The sequence below is a fragment of the Gracilinanus agilis genome, chromosome 2 (assembly GCF_016433145.1).
Source record: "Gracilinanus agilis isolate LMUSP501 chromosome 2, AgileGrace, whole genome shotgun sequence".
Classification (NCBI taxonomy): domain Eukaryota; kingdom Metazoa; phylum Chordata; class Mammalia; order Didelphimorphia; family Didelphidae; genus Gracilinanus; species Gracilinanus agilis.
In genome coordinates, this window is record NC_058131.1 from 451,187,683 (window position 1) to 451,214,022 (window position 26,340).

At 36.1% G+C, this 26,340-nt stretch overlaps 1 protein-coding gene across 2 annotated transcripts; it reads right to left on the reverse strand.

Moving 5' to 3' along the window:
• Positions 1-1,141: 1,141 nt before the first annotated feature.
• TRAPPC6B (trafficking protein particle complex subunit 6B) lies at positions 1,142-17,728 on the reverse strand. 2 transcript variants are annotated; one of them, XM_044661965.1, is made up of 6 exons: positions 17,406-17,727; positions 14,805-14,872; positions 13,782-13,899; positions 10,864-10,947; positions 2,415-2,508; positions 1,142-1,500 (listed from the first exon to the last, which is right to left on the reverse strand). In XM_044661965.1, exons 1-6 carry the CDS (start codon positions 17,484-17,486, stop codon positions 1,469-1,471), a joined length of 477 nt encoding a protein of 158 aa, XP_044517900.1. In that variant the 5' UTR covers positions 17,487-17,727; the 3' UTR covers positions 1,142-1,468. The 2 variants fall into 2 exon arrangements, with proteins under 2 accessions (XP_044517900.1, XP_044517901.1); XM_044661966.1 differs by lacking the exon at positions 10,864-10,947 and having other exon boundaries at positions 17,406-17,728.
• Between the last annotated feature and the right edge of the window lie 8,612 nt (positions 17,729-26,340).

The window sequence follows — 26,340 nt, forward strand, 5'->3', positions numbered from 1 at the left end:
TCAAAATAAAGTTATAAAGTAAAACTTGAAGCCACCTATAAAGACATCTAGATGTTCTTAGGAATAGATTAAAGCAAACTGAATTGAAAATAAAAATTGAATCAATATTAAATCAAACAATATTTATTAAATAACACTGGTAAAACTATGTGGAATACTTAATATAAAATAGACATTTTATTTAACATGTGCAACAAGTAGTTTAAAATTGTTGGAACTGAATATTCCTGTCAACTAATATGGTTGAAGAATGGATGTTCTTAATTACCCATTAGCTGAATATAGTGAAATTGACTTGGACAAATAATCTTTGCATGTGAAGAGTCACCCTTGCTGGCCTCATGTATTTTTAGAAATATAATCCCTCTAACCATTTATCTCATTTGGTACCCATCCCATCAATTTGATTTCTTCTAAACACCCTTGATTTCCACCTTTGTGGATCCCAGAAATCCTCTTCCAATCCTAGTTTTTGTAGTGCCATGACCAGACAGATAAAAACCCTCTTCATACAAATCTGAAAATTGTTTTTACTAGGAACAAACTGTATTCTAGTGTTGCATATAGAATCATTTAAGTTTGTTTTTTTCTTAAATTAAAAACCCTTATGATCTGTCTTAGGATCAATACTGTGTATTTGTTACAAAACAGAAGTGCAGACAATACAGGCTAGAAGGCTAGACAATGGAAATTAAGTGACTTGTCCAGGATCACACACCTAGGAAGTACCCGAGGTCAAATTTTGAACCTAGAACCTCCTGTCTCTAGGCCTGGCTCTCAATCCACTGAGCCACCTAGCTGCACTTCCATTTAAGTTCATTTTAACATATACCTCCAACTTTTTTTTTTATCCATTTAATGTGGAAAATTTTTTTACATGATCACACATGTAAAATCTGTATCAGATTGCTTAATGACTCAGGGAGGAAAAGGGGATGGGAAGGAAGGAGAGAATTTGGAACTCATATTTTTAAAAAAGAATGTTAAAAAACTGTTTTTACATGTAATTGGGGGAAAATATTTGAACAAAAAAATTAAAATCTATTTAATAACTCTTTGCTAATTCATCAAGACTTTAGTTTTGCCCTCTTTTTTTAATGTCAAATAAATATCATGAACCAATAAAGCAGAAGCACAAAAATATTTTTACATTGTTGTGTGCTTATTTAATAACTTTTTTCATGAAATAAAAGTTGCATGTGGCATACTGTAATACAGGTGCAGTGTAGTGTCTCAGTAAAATTTTCTTTGAAACTCTCCCATTCTATCAGATAATATATAAACTATTGTATGGTAATTTTATTTGAGAGTGAATATTACATCATCTAATAAATTAACATATAGCTTACATGAATCAATGTACTGTAGAAACTTATGACAATGCCAGTAAGTCAAAAGTTAACTACTCAAAAATCTTTATACATGAATAAAGTAATTTCTTTATATCGTAGAAGCATTTGAGAACATGCTACATCTTCTGTATCATCACTTGAAATTTACCTACAAAAAAAAGAAATATTTATTGAATAGTACACCTTAATATTACAAAAACAAGCCTGGTTACCAGTTTTTCTATCCTTTCAATCCACTCCTTTTTTAGCAGCTATAACAAAAGGTTTGTTAGGAGAGATGATACTTTCAAAAACAATTTGTTCATGTATCATCATCTTAAATGCAAAAGGAATTTACCTTTTAAAAGAATCCCAAAGGGGAAAAAACCTATCAAATGAGAATATTGAAGGAACTAGCACTATTTAGCCTACAGAAGAAAAGCTTTAAGAGGAAAAACTTCATTCTGCTTGATTCCAGAGAAGAGAACTAGGAACAATAAGTACAAGTTGTAAAGAGGAAAAATGTAGACTTGCCATAAGGAAAGAACTACTAGAACTGTCTAAAATTGGAATGCCTTAGGAGCCAATGGATTCCCCCTTACCAGAGGATTTAAAGTAAAAGGATTGTTAATTTACAGAAAGGTTTCTTTTTCAAGTATTAATTGGTTATCCAGTTCCCTATTCAGTGATGATGTTAAAGCACTTTGTAAATTATAAAGCCATATTCAGCTGCCAATTATTACACTTTAAGTAAAATCAAACTATTCTAGTAGTTGAAATTTCCCCAGAAAAAAGGGAGATAATATACATGCTATCATAATTAGACTGAATTTGAGATTCCCATTTAAAAACAATCACATTCTTGTTACAATTAAGATTAAACTCAGTAAATCCTCATTTCTTTTTTTTTACTTTTATCTTATAAAGTGTAATTCTATATTGGCTAAAAATTATTTTTGCATATGTTTATACTATATGTATATATGGTGTATTATAGTTATAACATACAGCATACTACATATATGTTTTTTTATGAAATATAATAAATCTTTTGTTAAAAATACAAAGAAAAACTTTACTTACATGCTGGCATTGCTGACACTTCAGCCGTCACAATACTTTTTATTCCCAAATTTGATAAGCCACCTCTGATTAAGCCACATGTAAATGCTAAATACTAAAAACAAACAAAAAAAATTTAACTTATGAAAAATAATACCTTTTAAAAATTCAAGCTATAGTAAATCTACGTAATACTGTTTTAATTTTCTTGTAGAAGAGTTGTGAAATTACAGATTTATAAATTTAATATAGTCTTAATTTCATGTGGCTATAGGCTCTCTCATTTTGATTAAAATTTATCCACATCATTTTTATTTGAGATCTGAGGGCAAGTAGTAAGGGTCTTGAGTAAGACCAAGCCTAGAGATTAAAAACTGTGTGTGACTTCTGTGTCACATGACCAATAAGATAAACTAGACATTTTCACCAGTCCCCACTAAATCACTCACTTGAAAAAAAAAAAAGGAATTATGTACAGATGTAGAACAATGAGCTGAATTAAAGATTATAGTCTTATGAATTGAAAATAAATGCTAAACCTTAATTAAAGCATTCAGCACCCCCCCATACCAACTTCTATCTACCAACTCATAGATTTGTTCCTTGGACTCACTTTGGAATCCACTTCTGCTGCATAGATGCCTACAAGACAGATACTAATTTGCCCAACCACATCAGGAAAAGAAGGGTTTGGGCAAAAATTAGGCTGCCTTCAAACAAAGGCAGCCTTTTGGTTAGGGAGTCCCCAAGGCTTCAGAAATTGTCCAAAATACCCTCCCTACTCTCTTCTAAGTCTAAAAGAGGGGAACACTTTGGTATATACCAAAAATAGGAAAGCCAGGTGGGACGGGTAAAGTAAACACAAGAATGCTGAGGAGTGATTATAGAAAATTATCCAGAAATTCTGAATATAAAAAAATGCTACAATCAAAAGAAACTACAGATTAACTCTTAAGGAAAAAAATCCTATGCTTCATACTACAAGATAGGCAATTGTTAAATTTAACAAGTCTAACGACAAAAAAACAAGTTCCATAAGGTAACAGGAGAAAGACCTTCAAAAACACAGAAGAAAGGAAAATCTAATATACTAGATAATTACACACCATTAAAAAGCTGGAAAGAAATGAAGTAATATATTCCAAAAAGCAAATTCAAATTGTAGCCCAAAATGGCATATGTCACAAGTATTAATTTAATCAGCAGTTTTTAAAAATGTACTTTAAACATAAAGAGAAGCCTTTTGAAGCATGCGGGGGGGGGGGGGGGGGGGAGGAAATAGCAATATTTGGCTTGTAAACACTTCCTCTAAACAAAAGAAATACGAGGTAATGAATAAGTGTAATTACTACAGAATAAATAATAAAATGATTCTATTTCTAGAGTTACTTTAAAAAAGAAAAAGACTGATTTGTAAGGTAAAAGAAATCCTTAAGAAAAAAATTTTAAGTATACAAAGGGATAAAATGTAAACAAAAATGAATAAGAAATGTGCTGACACTTAAATTCCCACAATGCATTTTGATCCTCAAGTTTGATAACCTTTGATTAAACCATATGTACTATGGACTAAACCCCCCAAAGGTACAAAAATGGGGAGAGGAGGTAGAGGACAGAGGAGTATGTGATAAACCCTTATCAAGTCTTATTACATACAATCTCTCAAAAAGAAAAGATGCTGTAAGAGATTGGGAGGAGGTTAACAGAAGAGAGGAATTGAAACTGGAGGAATGAAAGAAGGAAATTTCACCCTAACAGGGCAAGAAGGTCCCACTAAAAAGCACTCCCAGGAGTGAAAAGGTATACACACCTATGATAGGAGATGAAGACCTTATGATAGGTTTAATCTAGATTTGTATTGGCATACCAGAAGTCCACCTCGTAACTGTGGTGCCTCCCTTGGGAGAAAGAAAGGAAACTGAAACTCTAGCAGCAACTAGCTACCAAAGAGTTAAGATAGGCTAACCAAGGAAAGAAGAATGATCATGGGGAAGACGAGTAGAATTCAATCACAAGATTTTGGAAAACAGGTCTATTGTGTAATAGGATACTACTTCTTATTTCCCTCATGTATTGATACTTGTAAAGTGAAGCACAAATGGGTCAATAACAAATAAAAACAGAACAGAGAAAAACATTAGACAGCAAACATCTGGTACTTTAAAAGCTTTAACTCCATGGAGAACACAAAGAGATTAAAGATATAGGATATTAATCAGAATAAAAATTCAAGACAGAAAGGGAAAAGAATAAATACAATAAAGCAAGGAAATTCTCAGAATAAAGGCAGAAAAATCTAATCTATAGAAAAGTAAATAGGAAGGCTAGGGCTAAACAAAGACCAAAAGCCAGGATAACAGAGACTTGAAAGCAAGTAGATCAGGGATTGGGGGGGTAGGGGGCAGCACAAGAAGCTATATTTTCATTCAACAAGCATTTTTAACAAGCCTATAAGGCATTATGGATTCAAAAACAAAATTTAAAACTGTTCCTGCTCTCAAGGAATTTACATCTTATTGAAGGAATAGAAAATTTAAAGATAAGCATTTAATTTGAGAAAGAAGGGTATACCAACAACTATGGGAAGTAGGAAAACAATCTCCATTGTATTAAACCTTAAAAGATAAAAATTCTAAATGAACAGATGAAGAAGAAACAAAGTTGACCAAAGGCTTCAGACAAACTTACTCGTTTCCAAACTTGGCATTCCATCTCTATGAAACAGGAAATGAAATTCTGTTTTTAGTTGGGAAATAGCAGGTAGTTCAATTTGGCTAGAACGTAGAATAACATGTTTATTGTAAATTGGTATTTATAAGTGAGATGAAGTTTTTTAAAAAGGGTAATTAAAAACAAATTGTGGAATTTGCAGGAAGCTAAAATGTCAGAGTAAAGGACATTGTGCAACCCTACATAAAAAAAATTAATAAACTGCCTCAAAGCAAAGGAAAATAGGAGGAACACATCTCAATGGGATAAAAAGAAAAAATAGCTCAGTCTAGCATCTGTGAGATGCATCAGAACAACAACAAAAAAAAGCAGCCCAACATGCCATGACTCTTCAAAGGCAACAAAGCTGTAGAACAAGTAGGACTCCAGCCTGAGCCACCCTACACAGGTATAGAAGGCAGGAAACCCCAAACTCCCACATGGTAGAGAGCAGAGAGGGGGACCAGAAGAACAATAGGAAACTCCACACTCTCATGTGGCAGCAGAAGACCTGTGGCAGCAGCCCCTAGAGCTGGGGATGGCAGAGGCAGGGAAGCAGCAGAGTGGGGACCAATCTGGCACACAAAACAACAGAGGAACAGCACCAGAGAAAAGTACTCCAACCTTGGTTGGAGCAGTGGGCCTTCTACCCCAGGAACAGAGAAGAACCTCAACAGATAGGTAAGGTAATTGGGTAGGGGGGATTAGAAAAAGACCAAAAAAAAAAAAAAAAACTGTGAAGATGGGATTAACTCTCCCCTCACCTACTTTTAAATTTAATCACCAGAAACGTATACACTCTACTTAATGCACAAGTGGGGGAGGTCTGCAACCCACGTGCCAAAGTGGGTGACAACTCAGAAATGACTGACTCTCCCACCCTCCGCAGTCCTAAGCAAAATTATAAACTGCAATTGGTCCCTGTAAAGTGGAGGAAGGCACAGGAAGTGATGAAAATTAGGGTCTTTAAAAGTGGCTGCAACTTCTGTGAGTGTAGTCTTCAAGCTCTTTCGAGGCTTTGGAGGCTGGTGAAGGACCTTCTTCAGAGTGGACCTGGGACTATAGCATTTGGTAAGACTGCTCTTGGATCTTCTCTTTTGGAACCACTGCTTTGGGTGAGTGAAAAGCTGACTCCTTTCCTGGCTTCTGGAGAGATTAGCCTCCTGAGGAGGCCGCATGGTTATTCACCACCAGCTAAATGACCCTCCAGCTGAGAGTCCTCCAGTGGAGGGCTAGTTAGCCCAGCCTAAGTTGGGCCAGGCACCAGAGAAATATCTAGGGTGATTAGCTAGAATGCTTACTCTACCATCTTTTCACATTTTTCTACTTTACTCTTCCCCTCTATTTGGAAATAAAGATGCTAAATAAAAAGTCATTTGACTTGAGTTATAATATCAGCGACCACATTCTCTCATATTTTAGTCAAACTATTCATTTTAATCCTTATAAAACCCAAACCTGACCTCAGAAAATTACTTTAGTGATAAGGAAGACCAAAATACAAACTCAGAAGATTACAACGATGACAAAAAGGAAACATGTAAAGCCTGAAAGGAAAGGGTGAAAGGAAGTCAGGCCCCAAAAGAACCCCTGGAAGAACTTGAAAAGAAGTTTAAAAAACAATAAGAGAAATGACAGAAAAATTCAATAACTCAGGGGGTGGGGGGAGGGGGAAGTTCACTGAATAAATCAATTTCCTAAAAACTAGAATAGGCCAAAAGGAAAGGGAGGCACAAAAATACACTGAAAAAAAATTGCTCCTAAAGGAATAGAATGGACTAAATTGAAATGGAGGCAAAAAAAAATTTAGAAAACATTTTAAACAGCAGGATTGGCAACTGGAAAAGGAAACACAAAAACTCAAGGAAGAAAATAACTCCCTAAAATCAGAATTGGAAAATTAGAAGCTAAAGAAACCATAAAACATCAGGAAATAGTAAGACAAAATTAGAAAAAAAGTGAATAATAAAAGAAAGAAAAAATAGAAGAAAATCTTTAAAATCTCACTGGAAAAATAAATGACCTGGAAAATAGATCTAAGAGAGCTAATCTGAGAATGAGATCAAAATACCTGAAAGCCACAATCAAAAAAAGAGTCTGGACACCATNTGAGAGCCATAAACGCCACATTTTTTAAAATGTAATTTCGTGAGAGCCATACAGTGCTCACAGTGTGCGCTCCTGTAACAGCGCCTGAAAAAAAAAAATGACTTTATGGCTCCTGCAGAAAGAGCCATACGTTGCCAACCCCTGCTATAAATGTTCATTCCAGCAATAAGAATAGGAAAAGAAACTGAAGGAATTAGAATAGGGAATGAAGAAACAAAGTCATTGTTCTTTGCAGAGAATCAACCAAAAAATTAACAGAAATAATTAACTTCAGCAAAGTCAGAGGATACAAAACAAACCCACATAAATCATCAGCATTTCTATTTACCACAAACAAAATCCAACAGTAAGAGAAAGAAAAGGAAATTCCATTCATAACTCTAGACCAGTGATGGGCAAATTACAGCCCATGGGCCAGATGCGGGGGGATGGGGGTGGGGTGGGGTGGGGGACCCTGAAATGTTCTATCCAGCCACGACATTATTCTTAATCTGACAAATACAATGAGTAGGATACAATACAATGAAAATTCTAAAGAGCTGCCTTAGAAACATACTGACAGATGAGCATTTCCTTTCCTTTGGCCCCCTCTTTAAAAAGTCTGCCCATCACTGCTATAGACAATACAAAATACCTGGGAGTATACCTACCAAAACAAATCCAACAATTTTATATATATACATGTGTATGTGTGTATATATATAAAAACACAATTACAAAACACTCTTCACACAAATAAAATCAGGCCTAAACAATTGGAAAAACACCAATTTCTCATGGATTCTCATTCAATATAGTGAAAATGACAATCCTACCTAAATTAATTTTCCTATTCAGTGTGACATCAAACCACTCAAAAATTATTTCATAGAACCAGAAAAATAAAAATAAAGTTCGCCTGGAAGAATAAAAGGCTAGGGAACTAATGAAAAAAATATGGAAGGAGGTCTACCAGATCTCAAACTATACTATAAAACTATAATCATCAAAACAATCTGGTACTGGCTAAGAAAAAGAGTGGTAAATCAATGGACTAGATAAGGCAATCAACACATGGCAGTCAATGACCACAGCAACTAAGTGTTCAATAACGATCCAATGATCCAAGCTTTAGAGGAAAAAATTCACTATCTGACAAAAATTGCTAGGAAACTAGGTATGAACCAACATCATACACAAGTGATAAAGTCAAAATGGATACCTAATCTAGAAATAAAGGGTGCCACCATTAACAAATTGGGGGAACATGAAAAAGTTTATCTGTCAGACTCACAAAGGAAGAATTTATGCAAAACCGGCCAAAGAAGGAATTGTTGGAGTCTGACTACAGATAAAAAAGCATGGCATCTTCCACTATACTTCCTTCATGAAATTTCTATTGTATGTGTATATTATATATTTCTACTATATGTGTGACTTCTATTATGACTGAGCAATATAGAAATATGTATTGCAGGAAAGTATGGTTATAATCTATATCAGACTATTCACTGCTGGTGAAATGGGGGAGAAAGGAGGAAGAAAACTTGAATTCTAAAATATCAAAAATTGTTTCTACATGTAACTGAAAAGATAAAGATTTTAAATTTAAATTTTAAAAAATGGTGGGGAGGGCAGCTGGGTAGCTCAGTGGAGTGAGAGTCAGGCCTAGAGACAGGAGGTCCTAGGTTCAAACCCGGCCTCAGCCACTTCCCAGCTGTGTGACCCTGGGCAAGTCACTTGACCCCCATTGCCCACCCTTACCAATCTTCCACCTAATGAGACAATACACCAAAGTACAAGGGTTTAAAAAAAAAAATGGTGGGGAGCAACTAGTTGACTCAGTGGATTGAGAGCTAGGCCCAGAGATGGGAGGTCCTGGGTTCAAATCTGGCCTCAGACACTTAATAGCTATATGACCCTTGGCAAGTCACTTAGCCCTTGCTACTACTACTTAGTATTGATTCTAACACAAAGGGTAAGGATTTTTTTTTAATTGTGGTAAATACAATAGAATATTGCCACAAGAAATGACAAAAACTAGGAATTTAAAGAAACATGAGAAGACTTGTATGAACTGTATTGTATAAATAATGTAGAGCATAGAACATAATGAAGAATACAAAATGCAGGACTAAAATAAGTAAAAAACATACAAAAAAGCAAATGTACTTGAATTAATTGTACTACCAATCTTGATTCTGAAAACAGAGGTAATACAACAGCTATGTAATAATGTTTAACAAAGGTATTTTTTTTGTTGGATTTTGATTACTTTTTTCTTTGTTACAAGGCAAAATTTGAGGAAGGTATATTGGAAGCGGCTGGTGTATAAAAAGCTATCAATAAATTTTTAAATTAATTCACAATAAGCCTATGGTGAATATTGATTAATTACAAAATTATGTCATGTGTTTAAATTTTTGCTCAATAATCAGGTATTCTGACAAAAAAAATTAGGTATACTTTGTCATTACAAATCCTGAATTAGTGGCTCTCAAAATTGGAACTTGACTTTATTACAAAGAAGCAAAGACTACTCTAACAGGTTTACATAACTTTTTTACTTAAATTTCTTTTATTCTTAAATATCAAAAGAACATTTACTTAGATAAAGCAAAACAGATAAAGAGCATTAACTGTTCTGCTTGTCTTTCCTTTTAGCTCTTTTTGGTCTCTTCTATAACATTTCAAGTTCTGTATATAAACAAGTCTTGATTTGGTATGATGGGAAAATTCATTATTTGCTGGTCAGCCTGCAGGTGAGGTATCTCAGCCAACGTGGCTAGTCTGGCACTCAAATACCAAACATTCAATCCAGGTGCCAGACCTGTATTCAGGGACTTTCTAACTTAGTGAAAAACTACCAGAATTTGTGCTCCATTAGCATTGTCTTTGAGAATCCAGAATTCTATCCATGTCCTGATTATACTTTACAGTCTGGTTAAGTAGAAAGAAAAATGAATTTGGAGTCAATGGGTTTAAATTTTAGCTCTAGCATTCCTTGTATTACCATGGACAAGTCATTTGACTTTTCTGGGCTTCATATATAAAATCCTACATCCCAAGTTTTTAAAACATTTCATCAAAGAAAAAAATTTTTAATTAAATTTTCAAAGAGTATTTCAGAAATCTAATTCTTATGTAGGTAGTAATAAGCATTTCCCATTTTACTTGCTTTATACTTATACCTGAGGTATAAATTCCACGAAAACACCAAAAATTGTTGGTTTCTACAATACCATGAAAAGTTCTAATAATTAATGCCTGAGCTCCCAAGTGAAACCCAGTGATAAATCCTTTTCTAAAGCACATTATTTTGTAGTGAATAATTACCCTTTAAATGATCGGTTTTTTTTCAAGTCTTAGAGACTAAGGCCTATAATCCTATTTTTTAAACCCTTATTTTCTCCCTTAGTATCAATACTAGGAAGAGTGGCAAGGGCCAGGCAATTGAAGTTAAGTGGCTTGCCCAGGGTCACAGAGTGTCTGAGGCCAGATTTGGACAAAAGACGTCCCAATTCAAGTCCTGACTACTCTTCTCACTGTGATACCTTTCTACTCCCGTCTTTATCCTATTTTAAATTCACAAATCTACAATGATCAGCATTGAATATGTCCATTCAATTATAGTATTTTGTCTTCAAGAGATTCATAGTCTTCTATGAAATACCTTAGGTGCATGATCTAAATACTGTTTTCCTGAAGACATCTGAGTCAGGAGTCGAAATTTGTTGTCTTGAAGCACATAGATACCCTGTCCCCAAAATATAAGAGAAACATCTGGTTAGTATTTTTTTATTCTTTGAGATTGCTCAGTTATATAATCAATAACTCATACTTTTTTGAAGTTCAAGAAAATAGTTTATGCTCAAAATACAGTAACTAATTTTTTAAAAACTGCAGGAGAGCAGCAGGTCAGAAAATATCAATTGTCTAATTGAGAGTAGTGACTTCACTTAATCAGACTAGCTACTTATGATAACACACAGTTATCAGTGCTACACAACCATATAAACTTAATTTTATTTTTGGTTTAGACCTTTAATTTCAATGGTATCAGAAACTCCCCCTGTAGAAATAGACTCACAATTCAGCTTTACCTTATGAATTTTAGAATGCCTGCAACACAGAGAGGTTGAATGATTTGCATATGGCAATATAGCTAATGTGGCTCCTGGGCAGAACCTGAAAACCCAGTGCTCTCCTAACCCCAAGGTTCATTCCCTGGCCCTATATCCAGAGTAAGGCAGCCTCTCATACAAAAAATTAGCCTTAAAGCATCATTTAATTCTCATCAAATCACTCATCAATTAATTTCCCTGTTGAGGTACACTAAAAGGATTCATCTCCCTTTTCACTTCAAAGTAAAACAAATGGAAATCCAGCTAAAACTTTGAAATTAGTAGGCAATATTTAATAATAGGGGATTAATGTGTTCGATATAGGGTATTAATGTGTTCTAATACCTACTAAACACATTATTATAGCTTTTGAAGTAACTAATTATAAATCATTAAGTTAAGAAAATTAATAGACCAATCCTATTGTTTAATAATTCCTATGTTTCATAAAATGCAGGATAAGTTTATTTTTAATATGGAGACATAATCTTGCTTTCTTTGTCATATAGATAATAACTACAGTAACAAAGCTGGTGAACAGAAAATGAATATGATTATTTTAAATAGTCTTGTTTAGCACTGTCTACCTTATTAATCAGCTTTTTATAAAACATTCCTAAGATAAAAATGTTACATAAAGTCTTCAAATCAAAGACAAACCCTTGTCAATTCACTCCTCCTCACCCCTCCACAAAGTTTCACTTATGAGAATGGAAGCAGAAAGCTTAAGATATGTCAAAATGTCTTCTACTGATTCCATTTCCCTACCCCTAAAGCCATAAAGATAGCAGTAATTGTTACCTCACCTCAGTCTAAAATGAGATATCTAATAACTGTTTAACTAAACTAATAACTCATATTAGTACACTTTAAGGTTTGCAAAGTGCTTCTTATTTTATTGTTGAGGAAACTGAAGCTAAATCAGGTTAAGTGAATAGTGTTTGGTTCTGAACCCAAGCCCAACAATTCTTTCAGTTCTTTCAAACTTCTGCCTTAGAATCATGTTTCTCTCTACAGTCTCTTAAATAGCCCTAAAATAGTCAGATTCTTATTTAAGATCTTACCTATTACCAACACTAATACATTGAATAAACACCAAAACATCTGAAAACCAAGTAATTCTAAAAATGAATTTGAGTGCATTTTTAAAGTATTATGTTTTTAAGGGGGCAGCTGGGTGGCTCAGTGGATTGAGAGCCAGGCCCAGAGATGGGAGGTCCTAGGTTCAAATCTGACCTCATACACTTCCTAGCTAGGTGACCCTGGACAAATCACTTAACCCCATTGCCTACCCCTTACCGTTCTTCTGCCTTAGAACCAATACACAGTATTGATTCTAAGATGGAGGTAAGGGTTTAAAAAATAATAATAAAATAAATTAGTTATGTTTTTAAATAGATTTTTATATATATATATATATTTTTAAACCTTTAACTTCTGTGTATTAGTTCCTTGGTGGAAGATTGGTAAGGGTAGGCAATGGGGGTCAAGTGACTTGCCCAGGGTCACACAGCTGGGAAGTGTCTGAGGCCAGATTTGAACCTAGGACCTCCCATCTCTAGGCCTCTCAATCCACTGAGCTATCCAGCTGCCCCCTTTTTAAATAGATTTTTACTGATATCAGTTGTTTTAAATAGATTTTTACTGATATCAGTTGTTTTTAAATTGCCTAGATTTCTCTCTGTATCCTTAAACCTCTCCAAGAGCCATTCTCTTGGAGAGAGAAAAAAAAATTTTTTTTAATAAAAAGTAAAAGAAAAAGAAGAGAAAAAAAATGTCAACAAAGTCAATCAATACTTTGAAAAAAATTTGACATTACTTGCAAAGTTCCACACCTATGAACTATCCCCCAACCCTCAACAAAGTATACAGGAAAAGTATTATTTTCAATTTTTAAAAAAAACGCTAGTCATAACTGTTACGATTAAAAATGATAAAGACTGATATAAATATAGAAATTAGTAGTTTAATTAAAGCCATGGCCATGCTGGTAAAATATATATAAGACCGCGCCTGTAAGAATTCACATTGCCTCTGCCATTTTTACCTTTCAAATCATCCTGCACCTGCCAGCTCAGAGAGCAACTTCCTCCTCACCCAGGAGATTTAACCCCTCTCTTACATCATCATACTTCCTGTTTGCCATGAGGAATCATGGAAAATGTAGTTTCAAAGTCCCTCACATGTCCATAGGAAATATATAACATACTTTTAAATGGCATCTCCCAAATTCCAATTATACATAACTAAAGATTTTTCTCTTTGCTTTTTATTCACTGTATCCAGTGCTTATGACAAAATACGTGACTCATTAAATTTAATATAGTGACAAAATATGAAAGTTAAAAGAAACAACTCTTTAAACTATCATTTTAACATTTTAATAACAAAAGTAAACAGCAGACATAAATTTACTTTAATGAGATAAAATCTGTAACAGGCAAAACAAATCTAATTTGTATAATACCTGATGATTTGTCCTTAGATTATCAATTTGTTTCTTGAAAACAGTGGTCCAAAAATCTTTGCAAATGAACTTCATGATATCTAACTCATCCTTGAACCTTGCAGTGTCTTTTGTAAACCTAAAAAGTTCAAAAAGCAATAACATTACAATATTTTCCTCCAAAAGAAATCAAGATAGGTAAATCACGAATCTAATTTCCAAATGGCAAAACTGCGTATAATGTTTACACAGTTGTCATTATGTTTATTTATAGTTATTTATAATGTAATGTTTCAATTGTCATAAGTGAAAAATATCAGGTAAAATAAATTTAAATTATAATCCCAACTTATGTTACAATTAAAATTTCAATGATATGCTGAGATTTTGAGAACAGAAAGTCAAATATGTTTTTAAGTCCTACTGTACTGATTTTGTAGTTTAAACTAGTTTAAACTATCTGATATTCAGCTATTATTTATTCTTAGATACATTTAAAATAAATGTTTAGAAGGACAACAGAATTGGGAAAAGAAGATAATAAAGAATATTAAGAAGAGTAAGCTGTGAAACATAATTACGTGTAGAAAAATATCTTATAACAAAGCCTTGATAAAAACTTATTTTCAAACTCTTAAGAACCTGGTATATGGATCAATATGTTTCACAACGTATTTTTGATTTACGGCAGCATGCCAACAGAGCTCTCTTTTTAAAATGCAAGGCATTTTCATTTATGACTTAACCAGTAATAACATAAAGACAGTCAGCATTGTATAGAAAACATGCTAGACTTGGAATTAGGAGAGTCTGGATTTCAAATCCTGCCCCTAACACTTACTAGCTATATGACTATGGACATGCCATCTGAACTTTCTGATACTCTTTTCTAATATGTAAAAGAAGGATAATATTTGATAATACTGTAATGTTCATCTCACAAGGCTACTGTGAGGATCAAATGAAATAACTTTACATAAAAAAAGCATTACATAAAATATCAGCTATTATTATTACTATCATTATGATCCAAACTGAACTTACCTTTCTATCAATCCTTGTCCCACTCTAAAACCCATGTTCTCCAGCTTAGTAATGCACCTTCCATTTTCCTATAAAACAAAATAGAATTTTGAATCGAAGACAGAACTTTAAAGTAATCCCCCAAATTAAAAAGGTTGATTAATCCCTTCCAAAATTTACAAAAGTTCCCAAGTATCTTCAAAACAATGAGCACGTTAAATTTTCCTTCTCAATTAAAAAATGAATCTAGTTATAATTTATTCATATTTTCAGGAATTTTCATTCGTTTCTGACATCTAGTACTATCTCAATACTTTAATATTTCTAAACTGTTACAATGTACTATAACTATCAAAAGAATGAATTAAGTCCCTTTCTCAACTTTATTCCATTTCTATCAATAATTCTTTCCTATCTCTCAAATAAAAAAAAAAAACAGACTTAATTAGAAAATAGAGAAAGGGGCATCTGGGTAGCTCAGTGGATTGAGAGTCGGGCCTAGAGATAGGAGGTCCTAAGTTCAAATCCGGCCTCAGACACTTCCCAGCTGTGTGACCCTGGGCAAGTCACTTGACCCCCCCCCATTGCCCACCCTTACCACTCTTCCACCAAGGAGCCAATACACAGAAGTTAAGGATTTAAAGAAAAAAAAAAAAGAAAATTATATTTTATTGAAAGGTAACATAGACAATAAATTAATTTCAATACTTAAGATATATGAACCTAATGGTATGGCTTCTAAAAACTTAAAAGAAAAAACTAAATGAACTACAAGGAGAAATAGATAGCAAAATTATATTAATGGGGGACTTCAATTTACCTGTCAACCCTAGATAAATATAACTAAAAAATAAATAAGAGGGGGCAGAGCTAGGTGGCTCAAAGAGCCAGGCCTTGAGATGGGAGGTCCTGGGTACAAATTTGACCTCAGACACTTCCTAGCTGTGTGGCCCTAGGCAAGTCACACGGCCATGATAAACACTAAGATTCTAAGATGAGAAGTAAGGATTTTAAAAAAATAAATAAGAAAGAAGTTAAGAAAATGAATAGAATTTTAGGAACAATAGATATGATAGACCTTTCATGATTACTGAGTGGAAATATAAATGAGTAAAAATATCTATGCCTCTGCTATAATCACCAAAATTGATCATATCTTCAGACACAAAGCCCTCACAAACATGAAGAAATCACAATGCAATATAAATTATGTTAAATAAAAGGCCAATGAAAAAGTTTTAAAAATCAACTACAGACTACAAAATTTAATCCTGAAGAACTGGCAGGTCAAGAACAAATCAGAAACTATAGCTCCTTTCATTAAAGACAACAACAACGAGACGACATACCAAATTTTATGGGATGCCACCAAAGCAATCCTTAGGGAAATTTTTTTTTTATTTCTAAACACTTTCATTAATGAAAAACGAAAAAGAACAGATAAATGAATTGAAAATGCAAGTAAAAAAGTTATAAAATGAGCAAATTTTAAAACATCAATTAGGTATCAAAATAGAAATTCTAAAAAACAAAGATGAGATTAACAAAATTAAAAAACAAAAAAACTCCAATAGCTATAAAACCCACTAACTATACCCAAGGCTGTGTCCTCTAGGCCACCTTCTCTGTTCTCTTTATACTGTCTCTCAACTACGAGACAACTTTTATGTTGCCACCCACCTGAATTGGATGGCTCTGGAAGAGTAAGGCTGATGTCTTTCTGCAATTCAGCCTCACTTAAATTCAATTTATGAGCAACTTCAGGTCCTCTTTGAAAACAACAATAAAATGCCTATGTACCAAGCAAATGAAATGTTACTAAGTGCTGGGGTACGAAGAAAAGCAAAAAGTTGTTCTCAAGAAGCTCACAGTCTAACAAGGCAGGAAACATGTAAACAATTAAGTCAAACAAGATATATATACCAGAAAAGTGGAATTTCTCTCAGAGGAAAGAAACCAAGAGTAAGAAGGGGCAGAAGAGCTTCCCATAAAATTGCAGACTTTAGTTGAGATTTGAAGGAAGTCAGAGAAGCCAGAAGGTGGAAACGAAGACAGAGCTTCCCCAGGCATTGAGGAAGACAATGAAAATGATTGAACTTGGAGATGGAGTAAGAGAAAAGGTTATGAAAACGACTAAATATTAAGACTGGAGAGGTAAGAAGAAGCAAGGTTATGCAGGAATTTTAAGACCAAGCATTTTATATTTGATACAGGAGGTACCAGGGAGCCACTAGGATTTACTGAATAGGGAAGGGAAGATAACAGTCAGGAGGTATAGATTAATTTGACAGCTGAGATGCACTAGAGTAAGAAGCTGGATGCAGAGGACCAAGCAACTATGAGGGGGCCTGCACCACGGGGATCGCAGTGTTTGGAGAAGACATGGTGTAGGGAAGAGATCTTACTCTGGTAGGACACGATAACTGAATTAGGAATAGGGCGAGGGAGGGAATGAGAGGAATCGTGGATAGGACTGGGAGGACTGTGTGAAGTTTGTGGACTAGATTGGAAACAAGAACAAAAAAAGAGTTAAACAAAAAAGAGACTGGGGAGGGTGGGAGACGGGAAGAAAGGGGCCTGGAGGGGAAAGAAGGGTACTGGGCCAGGGCAGTGGTCACTCACCACTTCCCCCTGCTCCGCGGACTTGTAGACGCCAGTCACCATCTCGTTGTGGAGAAGCAAGAAAAGTGCCTCGTCTGCCATTTCCTGCTTCTTCTGGGCTCTGGGGACCCCAGGAGGGCGGAGGTCAGGACCCGAGCACGACTGCCAATGTCGCGGTTGGATGCGCCGCCTCCGGGCCCCACTGCGCCAGAGCCCGGTCCCGCGGGCGGCGGGGGGGCCGGGGAGGGGAGGGGTGCTTCACAGCGTCCTCCGAGGCGCCCGCACCAAACCGGGACGCCCAGCCGCAGGCGGGGCTGCGACCCATGCACCGGAGAAGGACCCAATCCCGCCCCCAGCCCGCCCCGCTCCGGACCCGACCCGACCCCGCCCCTGCAGGGGGAACGACTTCCGGTACCTCTAGCCCCGTATTCCGCCCGCTCTATGGTCAGTAGCGCTGGTACCTGTTCGTAGCTATTTCCTCTTTTTCTATTGTTTGGGGGTTTTTTTATTTTTTATTTTTTTAATTAGCAAGCTTTTTTCGTCGTCCCTCCCTATTGAACAAGAGAAAGAACGAATAAATGAGCAATCTCGCAAATGTCCCGCGGCTACTGGATTGGTCACTCAGCTGTGTCCTCCTCTCCTGATTCTCCCACCATCTGACTGCCCCTTCTCTATCTCCTTTGGTGGATCTTCACCCAGGTCACATCCACTAACCATGAGTATCCACCCTTTGTCGGGGACCTCTCCTCTCCTCCCCCAAACTTTCACTTAGTAGTTCCCATGAATTCATTTGTCATCCCTATATGCACATGATTCTCTGATCTGATGATCTGGAGTCAAGAAGCCCTGAATTCAAATTTAGCTTCAGACACACTCACTAGCTCTGTGACTCCAGACAAATCACTTAATCTCTGTTTGCCTTAATCCAGTAGAGCTGAGTTGTTGAAGATGTGGTATAAATGCCCCCAGTGTGCCCGAGGGGGCTGCTCTGTTACCCCTCTCCACTGGTCCTGAAGACATTTTTTGCATGCTCTGTGAGTACTTCCTCCTTCTGCTCTCTAAGATAATTGGGGGAAGGGGGAAGAGGGAAGAATGGTTCACAGGGGTTTGAAGGTGCAGTTTGTGTATAGTATCTTTAAAAGGTTTGCCAGCACTGCGCTAAGGAAAGAAATGGCAAACTTCTCCAGTATCTTGCCAAGAAAACCTCATATAGAGTATACCAGTCTAACAGGACTGAATAAAAATCTTCTGACTTCCAGTCTCACATCTCCAGCTGCCTAATAGACATCTCTAAGTGGATGTCCTGTGGAAATTTAAATGCAACATGTCCAAAAAAGAAATCATTATTGCCAAATTTTACCACTGTCAAGGGTACCACCATTCTTCCAGTCACTCAGAGCTTGAAAACTACATGTCATCCTTGATTCAGCTCCCATATCCACCCAGTTATCAGGTAATGTTTCTGCCTTAGTAATATCCCTTCCTGTGCCTCCCCCCTTCTCTTCTATAGGCCCTGATTACCTCCTGCCTACATTTTGGAAATAACTTGCTGGTAGATCTCCCCTACTTCAAGTGTCTTCCCCACTTAAATCCCATCTTCCCTCAGCAGTTACATTGATTTTCCTAAAACAGAGTCAAACTCTTCCAGAATGAGACCAGACTCCTTAGAATCTTTTCCCTAGGGCAAAAATGAAAGAACTTTGTGGCACCATCTGCTTTTTTTCTGCTACCAGTGAATAAATGTAAATATCCCTGGGGAATAGTTTGGGGTAAGGTGGGGTGAGGGTTGGGGGGAGGGCCTTGGAAAGGCTAAAGTAGGACCAGTTTACTCAGTTTCTTATGCAAGAAATTTTCCCACATGGTTAATTCTGAACTTGTTGTGATACCCTGTCATATAATTAGTTGTCTATATGACTCTCTTACCTATATAGGGTATTCAGGAAAGTCTAGAACTTCTGGTGGGAAAGCTTGTCAAGCCCCTTTTCAGGGCTGCTCATCCACCTTTGGTGTCAATCTGTCATCCAAATCTCATCTGTGGCTCTGAGAAACTATAACATGAGCAGCAACCACACTCTGGCAAAACCATCTCAGGGGATGGGCTAGACCAGGTTGAGGATACCTGACAGGTTTCAAACCCGTCAGTGACTTAGGGAGGATGTCTTCCCCAATCATGTGAAGATTTCTTTTGGCACAATGGGAGGATAAGAACAATTTGTTGCAATGGCCATGAAGGTGGCTGAATTAGGGACTTTGAAGGGCCCAGAGATTGTTCAGACATTAAAGACACTCTCCTGTTGTTTGTTAAACAGGTCTTCCACCGCATCCCTGCCCACAGATTGTTCAGATATCAAAGACACTAAGATTTTTTACTGCATCCCAGCCCACCAGTTGGCCTGACTTGAGATGACTGGAAGAGAGCGAGCCTGACGACTTTGTGCAACTCTGCCTCACTTAAATCCAATTCACAAGCAAGTTAAGATATCACCCTGTGAAATAATTGGTTTTCTTCGAAAATGAAGGAACAGAGGGGCAGCTAGGTGGTTCAGTGGAATGAGAGTCAGACCAGAGACTGTGGACAAGTCACATAACCCCCATTGCCTAGCCCTTACCATTTTCTGCCTTGAAACAAATATACAGTATTGATTCTAAGACAGAAGGTAAGGGTTTAAAAAAAATGAAGGAACAATGTCTGAAATCAAATAGAACTTTATGCTTTATCCCATTATAGCTGTGTTGGGTGGCCTGATGCTTAGGCCTGAAGGACCAGGTTTGATCCTGTTATAGTCATTCCCTTGCTTTTTCCTATTATAATAAATTTCCTTTTTCCTATTGTAATAAATTTCTATGATCATGGCAAGTGGTCAGTAAAAGATATAAGCCCAATATTTATTCTATTATTTGATAGAATAATTCTAAAACACATCTAAGATTCTATAATAGAATGCAAGTAAATAGGGTCTCATTGTTTTCAATCTGAAGTTATAGACATTTCCATATCCTAAACAACTAAGTTAATGAATTCTTGGCTTGTCTGTTAATAGTTACAATCTGGAATTAATTACTTAGTACATTTACATGTCCCTTCCCACATCTTTTTCTTATAATTGAAATAAAATAAGCATTTCTTAGGTAAATGTATTTATGAAGCCATTGGACCCAGGAATAGAAATCATCTACTTAAATTAGTATTGTTACTTATCTTCATGTTTAGGAATAAATCCTTAGCAGCATCTCCTCCTCCTAATGAGGCAATTGGCTGGTTAGCTGCTGTGAGAAATTCTGAGAAATCAAAAAGATTAGATGACTATATATGTAAATAATTATAAATAACATAAAATGTTAATAATTCTAATGGCATATAGACCTTGAACACTTTCTACTTTAAAAATTCTAAAAATTGGATTTAGGATTTTCTATTTTATTTATAAAAATTATATTTTCACTGCATAAAACAGTTAAAAAATTTTTGTTAAATCTTGATTTCTCAATTGTTATTTGAATTTCTGAAATGTTTCAACATAACAAATGGCTAAGATATCACAGGAAGTTAAATAATAGTGGAGTCAGTGTCTGTTCAGAAAAGCACTACTAGTTCACATGTCTACTTTGGTACCAGAAAGGCTCAGTTTATGTCAGTTCCTCATAGATTTTATTTTGTAAGAGTCTTCCTGGAAGAGCAGCTAGGTGGCTAAGTGGATTGAGAGCCAAGCCTAGGATTCTAGGTCCTGTATTCAAATTTGGCCTCAGACACTTCCTAGCTGTATAACCTTAGACAAATCATTTAACTCCAATTGCCTAGCCCTTACCACTCTTCTGCCCTGGAATAGATACTTAGTATTGATTCTAAGACAGAAAGTAAAGGCTTAAAAAAAATTCTTCCTTCAGCTTGTTATTGGCAGCATCTAGATAAAGGTATAGGGTTTAAAAGGTAAAGATAGAAGCAGCCAGGGAAATATAAAGATTCAAATTCTCTGAAGATTCATGTGAATGTGTGGGTTCCTAATTTGATGTTCCTCTTACAGTTCTGTTGTTAATCGGATCACAACCATAAGGTTTGAGCTGGTTTTCATCACATAACCTAGTTATTAGAAAAATAAAATTTAAAAGGCTATACTAACTTATAATGAGATCTATTTTGCAAAAGATTTTAACAGAAACATCTAAGAATCTCTATAGGTTACTACCTGACCAAGAAAGCAGATCTTCAAGGAGAAATGCTTCCCTTCAGAGTTGCTCTGGGAACAGGCCCATTCCAGCATGCCTGAGAAGAAATGGTTTTCAGAACCAGATGTCTGAATGAGACATCTGAGCCCTAAGACATGATGGTCATTGGTAATCAATTATTACAAAAGAGACTGGACTTTTACCCTTTCTCTCATTCCTTCCCCATAAGGTTTCCAATGAATTTTATCAATGTGTCAGTTAATCTTTTCTCTCCCCTCTCACAATGTTCCTGTCATGGTAAAACACATAAGCCTCATAATTAATAATCCTTAGTTAAATGTTTAGTACCTTTAGGTATTTTTGTGTCCTGAGAGTTGAATAAGACTCAATGTCACTTGATAATTGGAATATCAGTTAAGTGATTCATTGAAAAAGTACTTTTCATTGATTCAGAGGGGGAAAATATGGAAATTAAAATGATTTTGTTATCACTTAATAATTTATTCTATTCTGTCTTTCTCTGCTTGAGTTAAGCTCAGGAATACAGTTTTCCCTCTGAGTTAATTTAAAGGTGTGACTAAAGAGAAAATCTGTTATTTTTCATTCTGTTAACCCCTAGAACATCTGTTTTGTTCAAGCCCCAATCAGCTTAATTTGCTACCATTCCCTAAAACATATGCCATCTGTTCTTTCTTGTTCTTGTACAATTAGTGGGGGTTTGTTCTTCCTCAAGAGTACAGCCAACCTGATAGTACTGATCTTCTAGCCAAGGTTACAAGAGGCAGATGAGTCCCATTTCTTTATTGTCAGAGCAGAATGTAGTTAGCCATGCTTGAATGCCAACCCACTTTTCCTGGTAGGGCCAAATGTAATGATTCAAAACTACCCAGATCCCCCTGTTTTCCTGAAAGTCAATAAAGAAGGTTCCCCCTCTTCTCACTAGAATCACTGGCCTTACTGAGGTGACCAGTCTGACCCACTTTGTTAACAGTTATACACATCATTGTTAATAAACAGATTTTGCTTGGAGTAGGTACTTCAGTTTGCCTTAATTGAATTTCTTTTTTTTTCTTTTCTTTTTAAACTCTTACCTTCCATCTTAGAATCAATACAGTGAATTAGTTCCAAGGCAGAAGAGTAGTAAGAGCTAGGCAATAGGGCTTAAGTGACTTTTCCAGGCACACAGCTAGGAAATTTCAAAGGTCAGATTTGAACCCAGGACCTCCTGTTTCTAAGCCTAACTTTTTTTTTTTTAACTTTTTTTTTTTAAACCCTTGTACTTCGGTGTATTGTCTCATAGGTGGAAGATTGGTAAGGGTGGGCAATGGGGGTCAAGTGACTTGCCCAGGGTCACACAGCTGGGAAGTGGCTGAGGCCGGGTTTGAACCTAGGACCTCCTGTCTCTAGGCCTGACTCTCACTCCACTGAGCTACCCAGCTGCCCCCTTCTAAGCCTAACTTTTAATCCACTAAGCCATGTAGCTGTCCCTCTTGAATTTATTTTTGAGAAGCCCTAATCTTAATTTCTTGGGGATCCTGATGATAATACCTTTTAAGGAAATAACCCACCCCCATATAGCCAGGCAGATATTTTTCCTACCATCCCTAACCCTTGATAACCGGGTCTTGAAGGTCTTCTAAAAGATCATCCAGCACTTTGGGTTAATTACTGGTCAGTTATGACCTCAGGAATTTGAGAAGCCTCACATAGGTAGAGTTCGGGGAATAGAAGAAAAAATAAAGGGAATGATGTCCAAAACAAAAGAACTATCATTGTAATGATCCCATGAAGCAGTATCTAAACATGAGAGAATAAAAACCATAAGCATCATGTTTTGCCTTCCTCATTTAAAAGGTCTCAGTCCTGGATCTAAACCTGCTTCATATAATGGGTTATTACACATTTTATAGTTCATTGCAGATCTGCTGATATAAAGATATGAACAACACCAAGAATATCAGGGTCAAGGTATAGATGATGATATTTCTGGTACAGTCAGCAATCCTCAAAATTATTCAGACCCACCTGTTTAAAAAAGCTACAAGATCATTGTTCTCTTGCATGAAGCATATCCCAGTACTAAAGTCAATGTGTACCATTATCCACTCAGTGTTCCCTGGTCCACTAACAAGGATCAGCCTTTGAAGTCCCATGGATGGAAGAGAAATTACAAATGCCCACTTTCTCAAAGACCTCTGAGAGACTTTCCCTCCTTTTTTCTTCAGGGCTGGTAAGACTGTTTCATTTACTTCTTACTATCTCCCAAAGATGTCATCTCTTGGCCTCTAAGCTCTCCCTGTGGAATCGTTCAATAACCACTGGGTTTTGTGCTGATAGCAATATGGAGAATAGCAAATTGATTCAGCTGAGCACAGCTTCTTTGTCTCTATGTTTCCTATGTCTCTATGTCTTGCAGTCTGCTGGTCAAGCATCATCACCTAACTAGAGCCCTTCATTTTTCAGAAAAGCAGTAAACTACATCAGTATGCCTTATTCCTGGGAGCCAATTAAATCTTGATGACATTTTAAGCAAAAATTAGCTTAACCTACATAAGTCTAGGTCCTTAGAATATTACTTCCACACACTATACAACAAGAAGTTGAGACTTGCCAGATTTAACACTTCCATGAGAATCACCTTAGCATAGCTCTGGATCTGGAAAGGATTTCAAAGACTGTTTAATCCAACTCTCTTGTTCTACAAATGAGGAAACTGAGACACAAGAAAGTTAAATGGCTTACCCAAATTCACTCAGTTAATAAACATTGTAGATAGAAGCCAATAAGAGAAACAGAGTCTCAAACAGATAAAAATCTGAGACTCCTCTTTTGACCCCTTTCGTGATCTACACCCCTTCTTGTTGAAAACTATTGTGGCCTTATGGAAAAGCTTTAAGCTCTTAGCAAACCAATAGTCAAGAGGTTAACATTCTTCCCCTTTGGTCAGAAATGCAGCTGCTTGGCAACCCAAGGTTGAAAACTTAGTTTAGCAGGGGATTTTGCCCCAGAGAAAAGTATTCTCAGACTTAGTTGCTGATAATCACGTAGCTGAAGGTCCAGCCTGGTTCTTATCTTCACCTTGAAGTTGAGGTTTCTGTGTGTTGTCTAAACTAATTGCAATGTCTACAAAGCTGTAAAACTCTCTCTGTGCTTGTGGGTGAAAGGGAGTTTGAATTTTCATATATAATAAACATGTGACTCAATGGCACTTCAGAGAAGCAGCTATGAGTTAACAATCAAGATCGTCTCCTGTGTCCTGTTTCTTTATCAACTAAGCCGACTTTATTGAATTATCAGGAGATGATAAATAGATCTTGACAGCCACTGACTCCAGAACCACATCTGTTGTGCCACATCCTTGAAATTAAGTACATTTCTGTAAGGAAACTGGTGCTATCACCAGGTAGCTTTCTGAGATGTTTACTGAATATCCTTTCCATGCCATGGCTAAATAAACCTTCTTTCATTTATTGATAGTCTGTGAGTATCTCATTTCCTTCCAGTCTTGAGCCTGAACTACTAGACAGTCCTCAAGTGAGGACTAGCCAACCAAACTTGAAATGCTAGGACAACCATCATTGTTCTTTAAATTATATTATCTTTGCTGCTTTTGCTATATATTTATAAATCTCAAGTATACCATGGTTGATTTCGCAAGTCAAAGTTTTCTGACCTTAGAGAGAAAGATAGGCTGCCCTTGACTTGGTCTGATCATGACTCCGAAACAGAAAGAAGAGATCTAAGAGCTGCGCAAACATGAAGGGATTCAATAGGTGGCATTGGAACAAGCAGCAAACTGAGAGGTAACCCACGGGAGAATCTACCAGAAGATCTGGCAGACACATAAATCCATAGCTTCAAGGCAATGAGAACTGGCACAAGGTACCAGATTGATCTAGGAAACTTTTCTATACCTCAGCAAAGCTTCTTTCCCTCTTCTGGTTGTCTAGGTGTGCTAGCTTTTATGTTCAATCTTGATGTTGTTTATGTACTATAAAAACCTGTTCCCTAGCAGAAATTCAAAACTTACAAAAAAGGGAGAGATTGCTCCTTTTTCTAGAGAGGAAAGAGTTTTGGTCAGCAGGAGATGATCTGGGGGCTTGGAGCTAAGAGGACCAAGTGAAAGAATAGGATTGTATAAACCTGGCACATAAATTTGGGTTTCAGCTTCTCCTAAAATAAATCATGAACCAATGAAAGTGGCAGGCTTTAAGAAAGCAAAACCTGGGTAAACGTGTTCATTTTCAAACTGACAACTGCCTCTTTTGGCCCTATGAATTTGAAAAGGAAGACACTTACTCGGAGGGAAATAAAAACTGAAAGTTTCATATAAAGGAAGAAGGGAGTTACTCATTCTCTCACCTTTCAACACACAAACAATATAGTGTACTGCTCTCTAGCACCATCTGCTGCCTACATGGCTTATCTAGTACTACATATTTATTTTCTTTGGGCTATTTTATATTTCGGTAGCTATTCAGCCCCCATTTTTATTTAAATTTGTTTCGTTGTCCTGTAATTTGATATGCTCATTTCAGATAATATCATTTACTTCTGCTCCATTTTATGTGAATTTTAAATTTGGTTTTAATTTTTTTAATGTTTTTGCTTTCTCTTAATCAAATTAGTTTGTCTATTTTGTCATCTTTTAAAAAAACTGACTCTTGTGCATTAATTTGATTTTTTAAATTTCCATTTTATTTTATTTTTTTTTCAAAAAATCTTCTTTTTTCCATGGTTTGGTAATTATTATATAGTTATTATGTACTGTCCCCTCTGGATTGCTTTCCTA